General features: G+C 43.6%; 2 protein-coding genes across 5 annotated transcripts in view; one reads left to right on the top strand and one right to left on the bottom strand.

The window, feature by feature from the left end:
* Positions 1-91: 91 nt before the first annotated feature.
* On the bottom strand, positions 92-19,425 carry LOC106610226 (protein arginine N-methyltransferase 9). 3 transcript variants are annotated; one of them, XM_045722752.2, is made up of 13 exons: positions 19,271-19,425; positions 12,427-12,626; positions 11,670-11,818; positions 11,159-11,395; positions 10,537-10,704; positions 9,965-10,067; positions 9,120-9,229; positions 8,541-8,730; positions 8,068-8,251; positions 5,151-5,898; positions 4,744-4,897; positions 2,504-2,626; positions 92-766 (listed from the first exon to the last, which is right to left on the bottom strand). In XM_045722752.2, the coding sequence occupies exons 1-13, from the start codon at positions 19,296-19,298 to the stop codon at positions 497-499; spliced, it is 2,664 nt and encodes an 887-aa protein (XP_045578708.1). In that variant the 5' UTR covers positions 19,299-19,425; the 3' UTR covers positions 92-496. The 3 variants fall into 3 exon arrangements, with proteins under 3 accessions (XP_045578708.1, XP_082834563.1, XP_045578707.1); XM_082978437.1 differs by lacking the exon at positions 19,271-19,425 and adding an exon at positions 13,342-13,512; XM_045722751.2 differs by lacking the exon at positions 19,271-19,425 and adding an exon at positions 13,003-13,152.
* LOC106610191 (rho GTPase-activating protein 10) overlaps positions 13,859-20,710 on the top strand; it is a 70,224-nt gene continuing 63,372 nt past the window's right edge. Inside the window, exon 1 of one of the 2 annotated variants that reach the window (XR_014393075.1) lies at positions 13,859-14,498. Coding sequence is in view for 1 of the 2 variants with exons in the window: in XM_045722755.2 (XP_045578711.1) it covers positions 14,345-14,498 (154 nt within the window). In the remaining variant the exon portion in view is untranslated. The remainder of the gene's footprint in view (positions 14,499-20,710) is intronic. The other variant, XM_045722755.2, reaches the window with a different exon arrangement.

Raw genomic sequence — 20,710 nt, 5'->3', positions numbered from 1 at the left:
ACACAATGTTGTTGAGATGACACCAAGTCCCTTGTTTGTTCATTATGATTTTCTTTGATTTCTAAATTAATCTTTGAGAGAAAAATGCAAGTGCTGATACAAAACATTTTAATGAGGACTGCAACCATAATCAAGAGACTTCATTCCAAAACAAGATTATGAACACACTGAAGACCAAAACGTCTCAAGATGAGCACATCATAAAACATGTAAATGTCTTTGTGAAAGTCCTGAGAGAAGGCATATTGAGATGGTAGCTGTGGGGTCATTTTAGAGCTGGCGCTTCCGGAGAATCCATAGTCCAATCCCTTCCCCTCAACATATATGCAGTTCACTCATAATATAGAATCCAGAGTGATACCTTGACCTCTCTCCCAGTAAGACTGAGTGGACTTGATGCTCTTGTAGAATCAAAAGCACCACAACTCCCTCCTTTAAAACACTAATGAAGTGGACTCTTGTACTGTTCATATCACCAGACATCTACTTCTCACAGTCACTGAGCGGACTCTCTAACCGAATCCACAGTCCCGGTCTCACCAGCCTCTTCCTCTATACTGGCTGATATGGAGATGGAGCTCTTCTGCAGGGTGACGGCCAGTCGTACCCAGTCTCCCTCCCTCACTGCCAGGGGCTGGTGCAGCACCACGGCAGCCTGCTTCCAATGGGAGTCCTGGTTGAAGGTGCTCACGCTGATCTCCTCGTTCAGGTGGATCTGGTACCAGAAGGGCACAGCAGTCACCCTGCCTGAGGCACTAGCCTGGACCTGGGAGAAACACAGTCAGGGCCATAGAAATAGACTATTGTAAGCTATAAAATAGTAATTGTAAACTCAGCAAAAAAAAGAAACGTCCTCAACTGCGTTTATTTTCAGCAAAGCTTAACGTGTAAATATTTGTATGAACATAAGATTCAACAACTGAGACAAACTGAACAAGCTCCACAGACATGTGACTAACAGAAATGGAATAATGTGTCCCTGAACAAACGGGGAGCCAAAATCAAAAGTAACATTCATTATCTGGTGTGGCCACCAGCTGCATGAAGTACTGCAGTGCATCTCCTCATGGACTGCACCAGATTTGCCAGTTCTTGCTGTGAGATGTTACCCCACTCTTCCACCAAGGCACCTGTAAGTTCCCGGACATTTCTGGGGGGAATGGCCCTAGCCCTCACCCTCCGATCCAACAGGTCCCAGACGTGCTCAATGGGATTGAGATCCGGGCTCTTAGCTGGCCATGGCAGAACACTGACATTTCTGTCTTGCAGGAAATCACGCACAGAACGAGCAGTATGGCTGGTGGCATTGTCATGCTGGAGGGTCATGTTAGGATGAGCCTGCAGGAAGGGTACCAAATGAGGAGGAAGGATGTCTTCCCTGTAAAGCAGAGCGTTGAGATTGCCTGCAATGACAACAAGCTCAGTCCGATGATGCTGTGACACACCGCCCCAGACCATGACGGACCCTCCACCTCCAAATCGATCCCGCTCCAGAGTACAGGCCTCGGTGTAACGCTCATTCCTTTGACGATAAATGCAAATCCGACCATCACCCCTGGTGAGACAAAACCGTGACTCGTCAGTAAAGAGCACTTTTTGCCAGTCCCGTCTGGTCCAGCGACGGTGGCTTTGTGCCCATAGGCGACGTTGTTGCCAGTGATGTCCGGTGAGGACCTGCCTTACAACAGACCTACAAGCCCTCAGTCCAGCCTCTCTCAGCCTATTGCGGACAGTCTGAGAACTGATGGAGGGATTGTGCGTACCCTGGTGTAACTCGGGCAGTTGTTGTTGCCATCCTGTACCTGTCCCTCAGGTGTGATGTTCGGATGTACTGATCCTGTGTAGGTGTTGTTACACGTGGTCTGCCACTGCGAGGATGATCAGCTGTCCGTCCTGTCTCCCTGTAGCGCTGTCTTAGGCGTCTCACAGTACGGACATTGCAATTTATTGCCCTGGCCACATCTGCAGTCCTCATGCCTCCTTGCAGCATGCCTAAGGCACGTTCACGCAGATGAGCAGGGACCCTGGGCATCTTTCTTTTGGTGTTTTTCAGAGTCAGTAGACAGGCCTCTTTAGTGTCCTAAGTTTTCATAACTGCGACTTTAACTGCCTACCGTCTGTAAGCTGTTAGTGTCCTAACAATCGTTCCACAGGTGCATGTTCATTAATTGTTTATGGTTCATTGAACAAGCATGGGAAACAGTGTTTAAACACTTTACAATGAAGATCTGTGAAGTTATTTGGATTTTTACGAATTATCTTTGAAAGACAGGGTCCTGAAAAAGGGACGTTTCTTTTTTTTGCTGAGTTTATTTCTATGGTCAGGGGCACAGCTCAGTGGAAGTACTAACACTGCCAAGGGATCTGGCAACTCAGTGTTATCCTCAGTATAATGTGTAAGCAGACAATGGTGCCATTTACCATGTTATTTTTATATGAATGTTTCAGACAATATCTGATAATGTATCTATAACTAAATGAATCTGTCGGGTTGGGTCTTTACCTTGACGTCTCTGTTGGTATAGTTGGCGTTGGTGTTCATGAGGTCCAGGATAAAGAGTTCTACAGAGTCACTGAGATGTCTACACTGCAGAGTGGACAAGTCCAGAAACACATGGACTGGAACCTAGGAAGGAGAGAGATCATATCATTGTTCCATATTAGATGTCCATTCAACGGACATCTATACAACCCTACATCTGAGACTAACTCAACCCCTTTAAACAGAATAACAAGGCAGTCCATGTAGTCTAGTTCAGTATTTCCCAAACCTCTCCTGCTAGTTTGTTGTCAGGTGTTTTTAACTAAATCTCCAACTCTTAGAACTCTTTTAGAGTCATGTGCATCATGTGACCTGCTGCAACGCATCGCACAGCTACACTCTAGAAAGCAGGAGGAGAGTTCTCATCAAGCGACAGAGCGGGAGTGTCACTGTCACGGAGAACAAACGAATGCCGCCACCTCCTCCTCCTCCCCGTCACAGCGCCCGGTGTCTCCGCCGCTCTCCGTTTGATGTCATTGATGTAATGCTTACCGATGGATCCAGGTAGGGATGTCCTTACGTGAAGCCGCGCGAATGCTTTTCCCCAGCGTGACAGTCGTGCTACGGCGTGCCCTTGTCTGAGCTCTTCAGAGACAACATCTGTTTAAACAAACTGCCGTCCCGCGGGAGCCAACGCCGAAAATTAGAGCGCCAACAAGACACCGGAAAAGGCAGACGACTTAAAAGGATTTCTCAGCTCCCCGTAATACGGACGGAAAGCCAGATAAAAGAAAACATGAGAAGTCTCAACGTAGAAGGTTGCATTGCAAGCAAAATGGGGTTTTAAAACCCATTTTGACTTTAAAAAAAGCACTGTAAAAAGGTCCGTTTAAACGCATTGTGCCCTTTCAAATTGGTTCACTTGAGCTCAACTGCAATACGGAAGACCAAGAACCACTAACAGTACTGCGAAAGAAACTATAAGAAAACAACGTTTAGCTTTCGCCAGAATATTTTTTTTGGGGGGGGGGGTTATATGTCTGCAGCCATCTTGAGTGAAGATGTTACAACCCTCAGGCAACATGTTGGTGTGTCTCAGGAGCCTGTTCTTTGAATCAGAAGAATGATGCAAGGTACAAAGAACATTGAGGCAGCTGTCAATACTATGACTATTGCATCAGTGACATGAGAGGGAATACCAGATATGAGAGGAGACATGTTGAGCGAGAAAGGCTTGGGAGTTGTGTCACGTAGAATGAATTTCTGAGTTGACCATACTTTTCCCCCTAACCATGCAGTAAATTTACAATAGGACTTTGTTAGTTATCAGAGTATAGTGCATGCACATTTAGAGCTGGGGAGTGTGACTACAGCCAGGAGGTTTTGCTGACAATGTGACCGGACTCGGTCCTCTGTAGCTCTGTTGGTAGAGCATGGCGCTTGCCCTCAGAACAGCCTCAATTCGTCAGGGCATGGACTGGCCCACATTGACTCCAATGCTTCCCACAGTTGTGTCAAGTTGGCTGGATGTCCTTTGGGTGGTGGACCATTCTTGATAATCGTTCCCCGTGTGTGAGTGCGAAAAACCCAGCAGCGTTGCAGTTCTTGACACACTCAAACCAGTGCGCCTGGCACCTACTACCATACCCAGTTCAAAGGCACTTCAATATTTTGTCTTCATTCATCCTCAATGGCACACATACACAATCCATGTCTCAATTGTCTCAAGGCTTAAAAATCCTTCTTTAACCTGTCACCTCCCCTTCATCTACACTGATTGGATTTAATAAGTGACATCAATAAGGGATCATAGCTTTCAACTGGATTCACCTGGTCAGTCTGTCATGGAAAGAGCTGGTGTTGCTATTGTTTTGTACACGGTGTAAAGAGATATATATATATAAATAAACGGTGTGGTTTGAGGCCTGAATGCTGATTCACTGAAAGCTGTGGTATATCAGACTATACCACAGGTATGACAAAACATTCATATTTACTGCACTAATAACCAGTTTACAATTGCAATAAGGCTCCTCGGGGGTTTGTGGTATCTGGCAAACATACCACAGCTAAGGGCTGTATCCAGGCACTTCGTGTTGCATTGTGCATAAGAACAGCCCTTGGCCATATACCACAACCCCTCTGGCCTTACTGCTTAACCATATCATTAAAACCTCAGGCCCTAGTGACGACATATGCAAGGCAGGTGGGGAGATACAGTATGCATGCAGCGGATGTGGGGAGGTGTGTCAGTAACTCACAGTGAACTGGTTGATGAACGGAGCGATGTTGAAGCCCAGTGTAGGCTCCTGGCCCTGGACAGCACTCTCCAGCAGCAGGGTGTCAGACTCCACCAGCATCCCGTACACCACTATTCTCTCTGGGAAGATCTGACCGCCGTCCTCCAGCAGGCACCTGCCATGGATGGACCCCACCAAAACAATCAAACAATTGTACAAAAAAGGGACAGATTCTTCCAAACCCAAATAGTCTATTTTTCCCAATGTGACAACACTGAAGATTCAATATCAACATTCGAGATGCTGCAATATGATCCACAATCCCACCTCATTCCTAAAACACTATCAAATTCCACCAGCACTTCATACATACTACCCGTTTACTACCAAAACTACCTTTCCCAGCAGCACTTCCTCCATCTTCCTACCTGGCTAGGGTGGCTTTCTCCATCAGCTTCTGCCTCACTAAGCCACAGGTCTCCACACAGTCTAATATAATGGCGCTCCACAGCTTCTCCCTGGAGGGTCTCTGGAGCACCGCCTGCTCATCCTCCACCTGGTTCAGCCAGAACTCGAGAGCCTCCTCTGGGACACCGTTGGCCCTGGCCAGCCTCCTGAGCACCGCCTGGTGCTGGGTCTTCTCTACCGAACTATAGGCCTTCACCTGGCCCTGACTGGCTGCCATGAGGGAGAGAACAGAGAAGCCCTCGGACACGTCCAGCACGTAGAAGGGGTCGGGACCAGGGTCCATAGGGCCACTGGGAGGGTCAGTGAGAGGCATGACCTCTAACCCTTGACCCTGGATGGGACCCTGGACCGAACGAGCGTCCTTCAGGTTGGTGATGAGTTTAGCCAGTGCCCTGCGGAAACTATCGTGGTAGGGCTGATTGTTGAGGAGGGCCATTTCAGCACACTCCAGCATGGTGTAGTCTCGAGGTCCACTGCTCTGCTCTGTCCCGAGGCAAGCTAGGGCGCTGCACAGTTCTGCCTCGGCGTTAAGGCTTGGGTTGGGATTGCCGCTTGGACCTGGGTTGTTTCTAGGTTTGTCTGGATCCAGACAGTCGTCTAGACAGAACTCTCGTCCGTCTCTCGCCACGGCAACGCTGCAGAGTCTCAGGTAGGCGTCCCGGCAGGAGATCTCCACGATGAGCTCGTCACCAGGCCTCAGGGGAAAATCTGACGAGACATTTCATTTTATGGTTCACTTGAAGAAGGACAGATACAAACCTATTGACATTGAATAAACAACCATCCAATGCGTTGCACCATCACTTAAATATTTTGAAATAAATATTTTTATACACAATCCATGTCTCAAGGCTTAAAAATCCTTCTTTAACCTGTCTCCTCCCCTTCATCTACACTGATTGAATTGGATTTAACAAGTGACATCAATACGGGATCATAGCTTTCACCTGGATTCACCTGGTCAGTCTGTGTCATGGAAAGATCAGGTGTTCATAATGTTTTATATACTCACTATGTACATTTGTTTTGAAGTGTGTGACCCTTTTTTAAGTCTAATAAATAAAGCACGTAAAATTGCAAATGACGTACAAATTCTTGGCATATCATAAGTAACAAGTTGATTTCTTTCTTTTTTTATAAGGCCTTGTTGCACACATTACTGTTTATTCATGAACCACAACAATAAGTAAAACAGAACTGGCATGGAACAAGATGCTTTGTCAATGCACAAAAAGAAAGCGGGAGAGAGGAAGAGGGGTAGGAGCAGGGGAGCGAGGGAAATGAGATTCAGGGAGGGAGGGAGACAGAGAGACAGAGAGACATTCCTGTAGGAATAACATCTCTTTGTGTCATCACGTCAGCGTGTGGCCTGTCGTTGTCAGGGGGCGTTTGGGGAAAATACATATGTAGAGCCTACAAGAGATTCATGAACACTAAAGAGTGTCACAGGCGATCCCGGTGCACCCGTCTGTCTCGCCACGGCAGCCGGGAAACGGATGTGGATGATCACCGGGAAAAATAGCGGGAATGGTGTCTGGCGGGTCCCTGGACACTACCCCTGTCAATTATCAACACTGCTGTACAGAAACACTGAGCTCGGCAGCTGACTGATGGTGCATCTCAATGACAACGCCACAACTTCACTTTGTTGTTCTACGTCTGGAAGGAGCACAATAGCCTGACAGGATAAAGGAGTACAGAATTGTTTGCAGACAAAGGTCAAGCCTATTTGCGTAGAATTCATTCAATCCATTTGAATGTTCATGGTTGTGGAATCCAGCTAGGCAAACCAAAGACAACCAATAACAGCCTTGAGGTTACAGTGTAAGTTGACTTCAGGTCATTGCCTACTGTCTTCAATGGAATAGGTTTCTTCTATATGTAGCCTACTGCCCCCGTTTGACGGAATGGGGAATTGCATTGCAAACATCAGAAGGGGACAAATATTACAGCGGAATATGCAAGAACACCATTTGTATATATTATGTACAGTATGTAATATATGTGTAATGTATTACTGCAATAGTTGCTCTGAGTGGATGTCAGGAGAATCTGTCTCTACAGTGCATTCTGTGCATCTCTACTGTATGATTAGAAGGGCTCTATGTAGAGATGTTTATACACACTGCTCCCTACGCAGTGCTCCCTACGCACTGCAACACTACATCATACTCCTACAGAGGAGTAGTGTGCAGTTGTCTAAATATACTACCTCACTGCATGTACAAAACATTATGAACACCTGCTCTTTCCATCAAATAGACCAGGGGTACTCAACTCTTAGAGCCTGCTGGTTTTCTGTTCTATCTAATAATTCATTGCACGTGCCTGGTGTCCCAGGTCTAAATCCGTCTGATTAGAGGAGAACAATGAAAAAAAGCAGTGGAACTGGCTTCAAGGTCCAGAGTTGAGTTTGAGGGACACAGACTGACCAGGTGAATCCAGGTGAAAGCTTTGATCCCTTATTGAGGTCACTTGTTAAATCCACTTCAAATCGGTGTTGATGAAGTGCAGGAGGATATTTAAACCTTGAGACATGGATTGTGTATGTGTGCCATTCAGAGGGTGAAAGGGCAAGACAAAAGATTTAAGTCCCTTTCAATGGGGTATGGTAGAACTGCAAGACTGATGGGTTTTTAACACTCAACAGTTTCCTGTGTGTATAAAGAATGGTCCACCACCCAAAGGACATCCAGCCAACTTGACAACTGTGGGAAGCATTGGAGTCAACAAGGGCCAGCATCCCCGTGGAACACTTTCGACATCTTACAGAGTCCATGCCCCAACGAATTGAGGTTGTCCTGAGGGCAAAAGGGAAGGTGTTCCTAATGTTTTGTACACTCAGTGTACATACACGTCTTATATAAATGATCCTACTGTGTGGTGTCTGAACGGGGTAGATGGCCTGCTCCCAGCAGGTGTCCTCCTTAGGGCCGGTGGACAGGCTACTCTCCTGGTCCAGGTGGAGCTGGAACCACACGGCCAGGGCGTCCAGCAGACCCTCCCCAGTTACAGGTAGACGCACCCGGCTCACCTCCCTGGAGCACAGACCCTCCAGCTCCTGGGGTACAGTTAGCATAGCATAACACAATCACGGCTCTTGTATTCTTGGAACCTATAGCCAAACATCACGCTAACGAGCTTGTTCGATTTTGAAAAGCTTGAGAGAGTATGAGGCTTTTGACATACGAGATATTGTTTCGTTATCAATATACAGAATCTACACACAGCAATGCCACTGTGAGGCTGTACGTCGTAGTTGTTGATCATAACTAACAGTTCCCCGTGGAGATGTAATTCTGGTTTATACGTTATCTATGTACACATAAAGACGCTCTACTGCCGCTGACCTGAACGTTGTTGAAGTCTATGTCCAGGGCATTGAAGGGTTCAGTGAGGGGCGTGTAGCCTCCAGGCAGTCTGCTCAGTCTCTCTGTGGTGTAGGGCTCTGTGGAGTCATCCTCTGAGCTGCAGCTTACTGGGCTGTGGAGCTCTCCGGCTGCAGCCGTGGCCAGGCCTCCTACCTCAGACACACACAGCCTGCAGGCACATGGTTATAAATAGATGGTATGACATGAATATTAACACCGGTGTCTGTTCACACACACACACACACACACACACACACACACACACACACACACACACACACACACACACACACACACACACACACACACACACACACACACACACACACACATATGGCCTTCAGCTGTTGTTCCATGTCGACAATGAAATATTCCAACAGATAAGGACACGAAAAGGTGAACAACATGTTGAACTTGTTGATGTTTGGTCTACTGTTCTAAATGCTGAGGCATTGAGGGTGAAACGCGCAAAATAAATTATACAACTAAATCCATCATTGAAGAACAACGTCTGACTGACTTAAGTTAGCCTTTATTAACAACACATGGACAGGTCACCTGTGATGGCGGCGGATCTCCAGGCACTGGACAGCCATCCCAAACACAGTGGCTCCGGCAGGGATGACCCGGCCTGTTTGGGAGGGAGGCCTGGATGGGTCCTGGGTGCTCTGCAGTAGCAGGAGCAGAAAGTGAGCCTTCACATGTTCATACATCAGGCCTCATGCCATTAACTTTGCTATAATAGGATTTTGGTTGTTGGTGCAATTTATATTATATGTTTACTTAATGCACTTGTCTGTAGGGAATCTTTATGTAAAGGATTTTCATCTATCCTTTTTCTTCTTTTTTTTACCTCAAATGTAGTATTGCATTGAGACCATAGATGGCAATGTTGACCTATATTGGCTGCAGCATTATGATATTGAGGAAGGTGGTTGATTGGCACTGTAGCCTCCTACTGTAACCTTTAAAATGATTTTGGATGAATCTCTTTGCCAATAAACAAAGGATTTGGCTGGATAAAGGACATTTCATATAAAGAGGATTGATGCTCCATAATCATGTTTTACAATTGTGATTGTGACACAAAAATATAGGTAAAGCCTCTTATGAAGATTACTTTGCGATCACTTGTGTTGAATTGAGAGACAGACAATCCTGTTAAATGAATGAAAAACATGAACATGACTGGCATCTAAATCCATGGTTGTAATGAAACTGAAAATGTTATGAGAAAGTGTTGGGAAATAAATAATCAATACTAAAACCAATTCATGTTACTCACTAATCATGGTAATGCTTTCAGACTTACACTAAAGGGTGGCTTGTATTCACTACAGTGTTGGAACTCAGTATGAACACAAAATCCATCCTCAAAATGGCTGCCTATGCTAGTTAATTACCTGTGGAGGCAAAAGCAGATGATTCCAGGCGTGTATAAGGCTTTCTATAATACCTTCACCAAATAGGCCGGCATCCACAGTCTCGGTGACAACCAGCGATACCCTACCACAGAAAACACATCACACAAACGGTACATACACATTAGGAGGACGCATAGGGACAGTTTCCAGGCCACATTTTAGTAATTAAGCCGAAGCTCTTATCCAGAGCGACTTACATTAGTGCATTCATCTTAAAGTAAGCTAGGTGAGACAACACATCACAATCGTAGCAAGTACATTTTCCCTCAACAAAGTAGTTATCAGCATAGTCAGTTCTAGTAGGAAAAGACAAGTGCATTATTTGTATTTTATTTTGGGAGAGGACATGGAATTTATTCAAGATACTCTTTAAAGGAGGTAGGGTTTCAGATGTTTTTGGAAGATGGACAGCGACTCTGCCCTCTTGACATTGTACGGGGTTAAATCAAGTCTTGGACTGATGCCCATGCTCAATGGAGAGTCTCCATGTCTTTTTAGTCCAGGACTAGGCCCATACAGATGTCAGAGTAAGAGGGAAGGTGAAAGGTCACCTCTTAGGGATGTCTTTAGGCACTTCCATCTCCAGCGACTTCATATGGAGGATCTTGATGCGTCCGTTCATTCCGTTAGCGGTGACCACCTCACAGGCCAGTTCGTACATGGTCTTGGACAGCTCACAGGCGTACACCTCAGCCGCCCCTGCCTTCTTAGCACACATTCTGTCCATAGAGAGACCGGAGAGGAACAAGGATTACAAGCAGTAACAAACAAATAGAAATGGACAGACCACAGCCATGACAGTTAGTGTTTTTAACAGAGCTGTGTAGATTTCTCTGGGACAGATACTAACCATTAAGATTGTAAAACTTTAACCTAATTCTTCATATAACATAGCCACTGTAATAAAACAAAGGATGCACTTAAAAGGATAGCTCACCCAAACTACAAAATGACATTGGTTTCCTTACCCTGTAAGGAATGTATAAGGTATGACAGCAATCCATGCTTTGGTTTAGTTTTACTGGCAGTGGCTGGCACTATTTCCAAATGCTACACTTTTAGCATTTGCGGCACAAATGTCCAAAGACCTCTTGCAGGTTAAGGAAAGCAATATGTAATTTTTTCATTTGATGAACTATCCCTTTAACTGTAATAGGCAGAAAGAAATCTCACCCGAGGATACCTGTCCCTGTGCCTATATCTAACACAGTGTTGCAGCCTCCCTCAACAGCCTTCTGGATGGCCTGCTGGTACTTGTGGTTCCTCCTGCGATCGTTGAGCATCAGGAAGTGCCAGCGCTCCACCAGCCAGTTGGCCACGCGGTAGAAATTCTCCTTGGCCTCAGGGTAGTCCGGCTTCAGCTTCAGGGCCTTGTGGAAATGACCAGCGGCCTCATCCCTGAATCCCATTCTGGAGCGTGCATGGAAGATTGGAACGGAACAATTGTGAGCAACCTACGAATACTGTGACACATTTACTAGGACACAGCGCTGTCTGGCTAGTTCAACCACTGCATGCAAACAAACAATTCATTGGCAAGACATGAAAGAAAAGATAACTATAGTCTTGATCCGGCATTGAGCACAACCTAAGGTACAATAGTACCTAGTAAACCTGACTAGTAGTCTTCCCAGTTCCCAAGCCTACAGACAAGACACCGGTCAGACTGTTGAGTGAGGGCTACCTGAACAGGTGTTCCCCCATGCTGTTGATGATGACCTCATCAGTAGGGAAGAGCTCCAGAGCCTGTTCGTAGCAGTCAAACAGGTCCTGGATGCGCCCCAGAGAGTCGAGCTCATCTGCCCATTTGAACAGAGTGAACCTAAAGGACTCCTGAAAACACACACATTATAAAAACTTTATTGGTGATGTATTGGACTAATCTACAAAAGAAATCACTTGTCTTTTTCCTTCCGTGGTAAACATTCATATTATAACGTGCAGAGAGAATACACACTTCAACTTCAAAACGAAATGTAGCCTAGTGGTTAGAGCTTTGGGCCAGTAACCGAAGAGTCATTGGTTTGAATACCCGAGCCAACAAGGTTAGAAAATCTGATTTGCCATTGAGCAAGGCACTTTACCCTAATTTGCTAAAGGGGCACCATACTACTATGGCTGACCCTGTAAAATAATACATTTCATTGCACCTATCTGGTGTATGTGAAAACATATACAAATCTAATTAAAAAAAATCTGAAAGTTCAAAGGGAATGTCAATTGTCAGACAGGCTGAATGGTGTATAGCCTACAGCAGGGCTCTCCAACCCTGTTCCTGGAGAGATACCGTCCTGTAGGTTTTCGCTCCATCCCTAATATAGCACACCTGATTCTAATAATTAGCTGGTTGATAAATCAGGTTAGTTACAACCTACAGGAGGGTAGCACTCTAGGAACAGGGTTGAAGAGCCCTGGCCTACAGGTTTTCCTTTGCTACCCACACTGGCAAAGTCCTTCAGCACAGGAGCCAGGTTGAGGACGAGAAGGTAGTGGACAAAGGCGGTCCCATAGTCTTGGTTGAACAGACACTGCTGGGCACTCTCCAGTGACCTGGACACCAGCTCATTCCTGGCAGGGTCCTCCCTGGGCACCCGACGGTTCCGTCTGCCACGCTTAGGCCTGGTGCTGGTGTTGGGCATTCCTATCACACAGGAAGTTAGGAGACCACATGTTAGGAACACACAGAAACATAAACACATAGCCAAACAACATTCATCACACTGATGAGCAGTTTATTTTGATAATTACATAACTAGCTACAATGTCATTATCAATAGCTGTAGCTAGCAAGCTAACGTTTAAATTATACAAGTCTAGACTATCGGTGCAAAATGCCACACCAAATGATAAGAGTATAGCTAACTAGCAGTGTTGTGTTCATCATGCAATATCACTAGCTAACTACTGGGTATTATTTTCAAAACTAGTCGCTAACTTAGCTACTACTGTATGTTAACTAGCTAACTATAGCCAGCAAATTGTGTAAAACTTCATTTTCAGTGATGCTGATGACTTACTATATATATGTATCACACAATCGTGCATACAAGAGTAACGCTATAAACGATGATGACATTAACAGTATAAAATGTAGAGCTAGCAACATCTGATAGCGCCGTTAGCTGAAGACCACTGACAGTGAAGTATAATAAGAGTTTGTAAACCCAGAGGCGCAACATCGCCAGACTTCCGGGAACGCTTGCGAAGCAGACCAACATACCAGGCCGGGGTTTGGGTTTTGAGAAATCAATAAGAGAAGTGAAAAATTATTCCTTAGCTGTTAATCTTCTCGAAATCTAAAGGCACAACCTAGATGGAAGACAATGTCTCAAGTAGTTGAACATGTTTACTCTAACCTCGCGAACGTGACAAACTGACACGTCTTCATTTTTGTCCAAAAAAACTTTATATCGAAGGAGTCCCTTTGATTTGACGGCCTGAACATGCGCAGTTTGGCGCGAAACGACCGTTATACACGATGACGCGTTCTTCTCACGAATTTAGCTAGCCTACAAAGCGTGATCGGGGATTTCTATTGGTGTAGCAGTTTCTGCCTATCTTTATACTGTACTGTCTTAGGTATGATAAGAACTGCGGCACATGTCCGTTGAGTAAATAAGTACGGGTAGGAACAAAGATATCTTTCATGATTCCATTGTGTAAAGTTGTGGCTGTTCTGAGTGAAGAAAATCAAATTAGAGCGTCTGAAATATTATAATAAAAAACGATCACCGGCTAGATATATTATAAGTATGTATTTTGTAGAAAATGTAAATATTTTACATTGTTGGCAAATGTATGAATTAATCAGAAGGTGGGTGGAAGCCAAATGGATAAACGCCCTATCCCGCGTCTGGGGAGGAGGGCTTGAGCTCAACGCCTACTTGTCAAATAGGAGTTTCTCCTTTCGCCTGTCAATTGAATGTCTATATTGGACGACGTGGACTACAACTTGGATTGACACAAGAATATACTGAGTTTTTCCGACCTAAATAATGGTTTGCGGTTACTCTTGAACAAGCTCTAACAAAATAGTTGCTAATGTAGGAATGCAATGCTCATTTTCAACTACTCGTAACATGCTAGCCAAGTTACTTCTTGAAATAGCTGTAGTTAGCCAACACGTTATGATTTGGGAACACTAGCTAGCAAAACGTAGCTAACGTGTTAGAGGACAGCACAAGCTAGTTGCTCACCCTAAAAATCTGTTTTTGGTTGGTTAAAGATACTTTTTTTTTTCGCTTGACACCAAGCAACTTGTTGGTGGTGGCTAACTAGTTAGTGCGTGGTTTTTATAAAGCAGCTTTACAGCTTCTTATGCTAGCTAGCTGACCTAGTCAACTAGCTAACGTTAAAGACATGGGATTACACCCGTTGGAGTTTAGCGAATGCTACCTGGACAGTCCCGTTTTCAGGGAGAAAATAAAGGCACACGAGGCAGAGTTGGACAAAACCAACAGATTTATCAAGGAACTCTACAAGGATGGAAAGAATCTCATCAATGCCACAAAACGTGAGTTTTTATGCAGTTGAGTTTATTGCCCTGGAATGGTTAAATTGAGTTGCTGACTATCTGGCTAGTTGACAGGTCTCCCTATGCAGTTTCAAGTTTGCCTCTTGGACTGTGCAAGCTGTATGGTTAAGGTTATAACGTTAGGGCTCACTCTTTTCTTGCAACCAGCTGTATCCAATCGCCCTAAACTTTGTTTATAGCTACCAAAAGTTTGTTTCTCTGAACAGCTGTGTTCAACATTTTGTACATGGACCAGTAGTCAGTTCTGGAAACAATACCTTCATTATTCAATAAACTGGAACACATTGCTGACAGGTAAGGTCTGTTGTCAACCCAATTTGTTGTGCATGAACTTGCAAAATCCCCAGATGTTAACATTCACCCATTGTCTAGAGGCCAGAACACGATTCATGTGGAGTACTTTGCAAAAATGATAAGGTTTTTCCTTGAAGAAAGAATGTAGAGGCAATAACCTATCCAAATAACTTATGGCAGTGTGACAAGGTTGAAACATAAATTGCTGTCATCATGGATTGATTTGTGAGCACACCTTCACCTGGGCAAATATAATCTCCATGCACTCCAGCCCAGTGGGTTGGGTCTGTCAAATTGGTCAGGTGCCTTGTGAACTCTGGTATTATCAAGTGTTATTTGTCACATGCACTGAATACAACAGGTTTAGACATTACTGTAAAATGCTTATTTCCATCCCTTAATCAACAATGCAGTTCAAGAAATATAGTTAAAATATTTATTAAAGAAACTTAAGTAAAAAAAATAAAACAATAAAAATAACGAGGCTATATACAGGGGGTACCGGTACAGAGTCAGGTTAGTTGAGGCAATCAGCTACCTGTTCATTGCTGGAACAAAGCCCTGAAGACACCACTGATATCTGTCAGGCAAACCGGCTAACTTAATTTAGTCACTGTTAGCTGATTAACTATATTGCTTTAGAGTGCAAATGTTGCAGTGCTGTAGGAGCATACTGCTTTTAGCCCACTGCAAGCCTCTGAGGTTTCCTTTTCATTCAGAAGTGAAGGATTTCTAGCAAGGCCTGCCAATGTGTTTCATTACACTCAAAACTCTGGTGTACTTTCATCTCTCCTTTTCTAGGTGCAAAGATAGAATGTTCCATTTGGAAAAGCCAGTGAAGAGACAGAATATTTCTAAAAATAAAGAGTAACGTGACTTTCACAGATTGTCCTCTCTGTTTTGCAGGCCATTTTGGGAGTTATCAGGGACCAACATGTGCAGTGGAACTCTCTGGGGCAGCCTCAGATGGACTGTTTGGAATAGAACCACCTCTGTTATTCACATTGCATGTGAGCTTTAATACAATGCAGAGTAGTGTAGCTGTAGGTAGCCCACACAATTAGTTGTTCAGGCCAGGAAAGATTGCTTGCTTGCTTTGACAATTGATTGTCCCTTCCTAGTGCAACTGGTACTCTACTGGTCTCATTAGAAGCCAGTGATGAGCTTGTTAAGAGTTTATCGGTTCACTACAATCGGTGATGCAGCTCAGGTCAACCTCTTAACCTTCAGTGCAGCAGACTAAAAATAGTGTTTCCGAGGTTAATTTGCAGTAGGCCACACTCCCACTGTAAGAAAACAAACATTGACTTGTCTGTTTAGGCAGTAGGGATGACATCTGAGAGCCCTGCTGCTGTGCTTCATAACTGTAACAATAACATATATTTGATGTACCCTAGGTCTATTGTTATTCCAAAGAATTGAAGGTTCTAGAATAGGAAGGTGAGCTTATTTCATAATGCAGGCAGCACACACCCTCTTCCTCCACATGGAGCATCACCCTGCTAGGCTGGCTCTCTGCAGGGGGCTCAGTGGATGTATGTGTGGCAGGCATTGTGTTGAAGTGGGCTGGTAACATCGAGCTATAAATCTGTTTTATATTTCTCAGTTTTGTTTCCACTTTCCCAGTTTTTGCTCTAAAATAACACTTAAGTAAATATATTTTTTTTTATTAGAAAAACAATTGGATGTTGTAAGTCCTCAACAATGTTTAAAACCTCTTTGGGATAGGGGGCAGTATTTTCACGTCCGGACAAAAAGCGTGCCCAAAGTAAACTGCCTGCTACTCAGTCACAGAAGCTAGGATATGCATATAATTGGTAGATTTGGGTAGAAAACACTCTAAAGTTTCTAAAACTGTTAAAATGATGTCTGAGTATAACAGAACTTATTTGGCAGGTGAAACCCCGAGGACAAACCATCCAAGATTTTTTTTTAAATTTTTAATTTATTTTTTAGTTCACTGTGTTTTCTATGGGGAAACTAGATTTGAGGCACCTGGTTGCAGTTCCTATGGCTTCCACTTGATGTCAACAGTCTTTAGAAATTGGTTCATATTTTACCTTTGAGAAATGAAGTATGGCTATTCAGTATGAGTGTCAAGCCAAGTGGACACTTTATTTTTTTTATTTTTATTATATATATTTTTTGGGTGCGCTTGACCTGTAGCTCGCTCCACTTTGATTTTATCCGCTATTGAACACAGTATATTCCGTCTTAAATTTTATCGATGATTTACGTTTTAGGATACCTAAAGTTGGATTAGGAAAGTTGTTTGGACCAAGTTTACAGGTAATTTATTAAATCTGTAGTCATGTTGGCTGAGTTGGAACCAATGTTTTTCTGAATCAAACGCGCCAAATAAATGGACATTTTCGGGATATAAAGGAGTTTATCGAACAAGGACCATTTGTGATGTTTCTGGGACATATTGGAGTGCCAATGGAAGATCTTCAAAGGTAAGGCATGAATTATATCATTATTTCTGACTTGTGTCGCACCTGCTTGGTTGAAGTATGATTTTCATGTGTTTGTATGGTGGGGTGCTGTCCTCAGATAATCGCATGGTTTGCTTTCGCCGTAAAGCCTTTTTGAAATCTGACACGATGGCTGGATTAACAAGAAGTTAAGCTTTATTTTGGTGTATTGCACTTGTGATTTTATGAAAGTTAAATATTTCTAATTTGAATTTTGCACTCTGCAATTTCACCGGATGTTCCGTAACAGGTTTAAACCACACCAAGAGACTACTTTTGAGAACTGTGGAAAAATATAAGAAATGTATTATTTTTGGTGAAGTTACCTTGTATTGCAGGTGAGCACCAGCCAGAGAATGTATTTTAATTTTTTTTTATCAATGTTTCTGTAGCCCTTATGTTATTTCAGAATTTGCTAAACAAATGTCCACTGGATTGATGCAAATAATCATATCATTCTGCCAGAAAGGCTTAGGCTACGTTTTAGTTAACATTTCATTGAAAAGGTTTAAATCTTTCCATCTCTACCAGAAGACAGTTATCATTAGCCACATTACCAATGGCTACACAGTGTACTGTAGGCATACGCGTGCAAAATACAAATCACTGATTCAATTTGTTCATGACTTGGCAAATTCATACATGTTAAATACATTTAGTTGATTTCCTACTAAGTTCAATACATTTGAGTATTGTTGAAATCTGTTTTAATGTCTGGATTCTGGGTAGGCCGCTAGTAACATGCGTCTTTGGAAGACATTTGTTGAGACCAAAGACCACGAGCAGATTTAATATCCTACTTGATGAAAGGGGCATACCTAATCAGTTGTAAAACTGAATGTATTCAACTGAAATGTGTCTTCTGCATTTAACCCAACCCCTCTGAATCAGAGGTGCGGGGGGCTGCCTTAATCGACAACCCCTTTAGAATGTCAAATCAGTGAATAGGCTACTGTGTTTTATTTCATGGAAATGAACAGAAATAGGCTAGGTTATTAGTGTTGTGGATGTCTACCAAATTATTCTGACATTACTCAACTACCAAGAGGCAGAGCAAAACGGCAGCAGATAGCCTAGAGGTTGCTGGCTTGAATCCCCGAGCCGACTAGGTGAAAACATCTGTAGATGTCCCGTTGAGCAAGGCGCTTAACCCTAATTGCTCCTATAATTCAACCGGGATAAGGGCGTCTGCTAAATGACAAACAATGAAAAAAAATAATAAACTCATGTGGCAGTTGGCTGTGCATCAACTTTGACTTGTAGGCCTAGCCTATTTCCTAATGTGTTTACTGTATATGGCTGCTCTACACTATAGCCTTAGCCAAGTTAGCTAGCTAGACACGTGATTGTAGTTGATACAAAGTGGGTTGAACAGAGGGTCAAGATCATCTTTGTCTGAGATCAAGAACAGCGTTTATTTTAGGTAGCAGTGTGTACCTGGTTTTATGTCCTTATTAAGCGATAAATAAGATGGGATCGGCAGTCTGGGCCCGCGTAAAGTGGCATGTGGTGTCTTTACTTGTCTCTTACACCTCTAAGCTGCTCCAGTATATACAGTGTCAGCTTTGTGCACTCACTCACTTCTCTGCGTGAAGTCAGTCATGAGCCAACGCCAAGTTCTCATTACATTGACTTCAGATCTACTGTGTTTAAGACACAGCAGCATATCGACTGACAGCTGCTAGGTCTCGTGAGACCGACTGCAGTGAATAGACGGGTTGGTTGTTTAGCCGCAACAATCGACGTGTGCGCAACTATGGGGCAAAACAGACGGGGTTGGCTTAGATTGTTGATAACATGTAAACTATATTTCGTCTTCAATGTTCATTGAAAACATAAGTGCTCCTTGAGCAAATGTATTTGTCTCAAATACATCGTTGCAGTTGTTGGTTAGCTAGCTAGCATTTTTGTTGCCTTGTTAGCATTGACATGAAATGTGTCATTGTCAACAATGGCCATAACTAGCTGAAATGAGTCACTTACGATTCACCACATGGCAGTTCCTCGTCATTGTTGGTAGCTATCTGGCCCTCCAGAATCGCAACAACTCAAACTTCTGCCCCATTGAAGCGTGTGCATTGTTTTTGTGACGTTGTCAGCTAACCCATCTGTAGTCCCTCACTAGCTATGTTTCCATTAACTTTTTGTTTGTTGATGGCATTTAGGTTTGCATAGAAAATGGATGACAATTGCCTGCTAGGGTGCGATTCCATTTAACCATCTTCCGTCCATTTAAAAACAGCTGGACGTAATGACGTCACACCTTAACATTTTTTTTTCTCTCGCAAAAAACAATTTTCAAATAAAAATGCAGTATTTGAAGTGTGTCCATTACCCATTTAGGCAAATTGCGCGTTAATGTTCTCATATCTGCTGTTTTTAGTTAAAAAAAAATTGCCACCTTGCTTTGTCGAAATATACCTGGGTCAATGGAAACCTGCCTACTGTGTCTGAGATCAGAGTAAAATGTCTCAGCAATTGGCTGTACTTGTTTGACTTTGTTTTATCTGCCTTTAGCCTCTCTGCTTTTGTGGTTGACAAGAAGAGGCTTGGCTGGGATTCAGTGAGATAATCGTCATTTATCACCATTTGAAATCAGACCATGTTGTTGATCAGAGGAGTGACTCGGGCTCTCTAATATGGCATATAATCCTCAAGGCATGTGAGCCTCCCATCAGCTTCTGGCAACATTAAAAGCAATTTTGTCAAGGGCAGATTCAGCATTACGCTAATCTTCAGTAAACATCCAGAGATGTGGTGTCACTGCCTGTATAAATATCATTCATTGAATGATGAACTGTAGCCTGGTCCCAGATCTGTAGAAGTTGGCTATACAGCACAAACATCTGAAACCAGGCTGAATGAAGGCTGAAGTTTGAATAAGGTAGGGACTAGGGAGGAGGAATGTTGTGCTCTTGGGCCAGCCACTGCTGTAGGATCTTCAAGTGGAATTCCCTGTCTTGCTCAAGTTCCAAAATCCCAAGTTACTCTGGTCCAGCTTTGGCCCTGGGCCACTCTTTCCAGTCCTACGCCTGAGGGGATGTCCCGCAACGGAAAGTCTTAGAATATATGTATTTTTTTGTTGTTGGAAGGAAACGTGCAAACAGGGCCTTTGGCCAGGGAGCTAGCCTGTGACATGGAAGTGCCCACTAGAGGAGGGACAGGCCAGAGGATGTGCTCCTGTTTCAAGAGTGGTTTCCTCCATAGGAAGTCTGCCTGCTCTGTACCCCCCTGTTACCCAACCCCAACTCAACATGTCAGTCATTTTATTTCTTTTTTTTTAACCCTTCATTATGTTAGGGTTTAGTCTCTCATAATTGAGTGTCTGCTTTTCAAAGAACATCCTGAAATCTCCATGGGAGCTTTGTCTTGTGAGAAAGTATTACCCACTAAAACTGTCTTGATTTCAGATAATGGTATCTT

The sequence above is a fragment of the Salmo salar genome, chromosome 08, assembly GCF_965601325.2.
Source record: "Salmo salar chromosome 08, fSalSal1, whole genome shotgun sequence".
Classification (NCBI taxonomy): domain Eukaryota; kingdom Metazoa; phylum Chordata; class Actinopteri; order Salmoniformes; family Salmonidae; genus Salmo; species Salmo salar.
The sequence above is the reverse complement of the archived record's forward strand: the minus strand, read 5'-3'. Positions and strand labels throughout refer to the sequence as shown.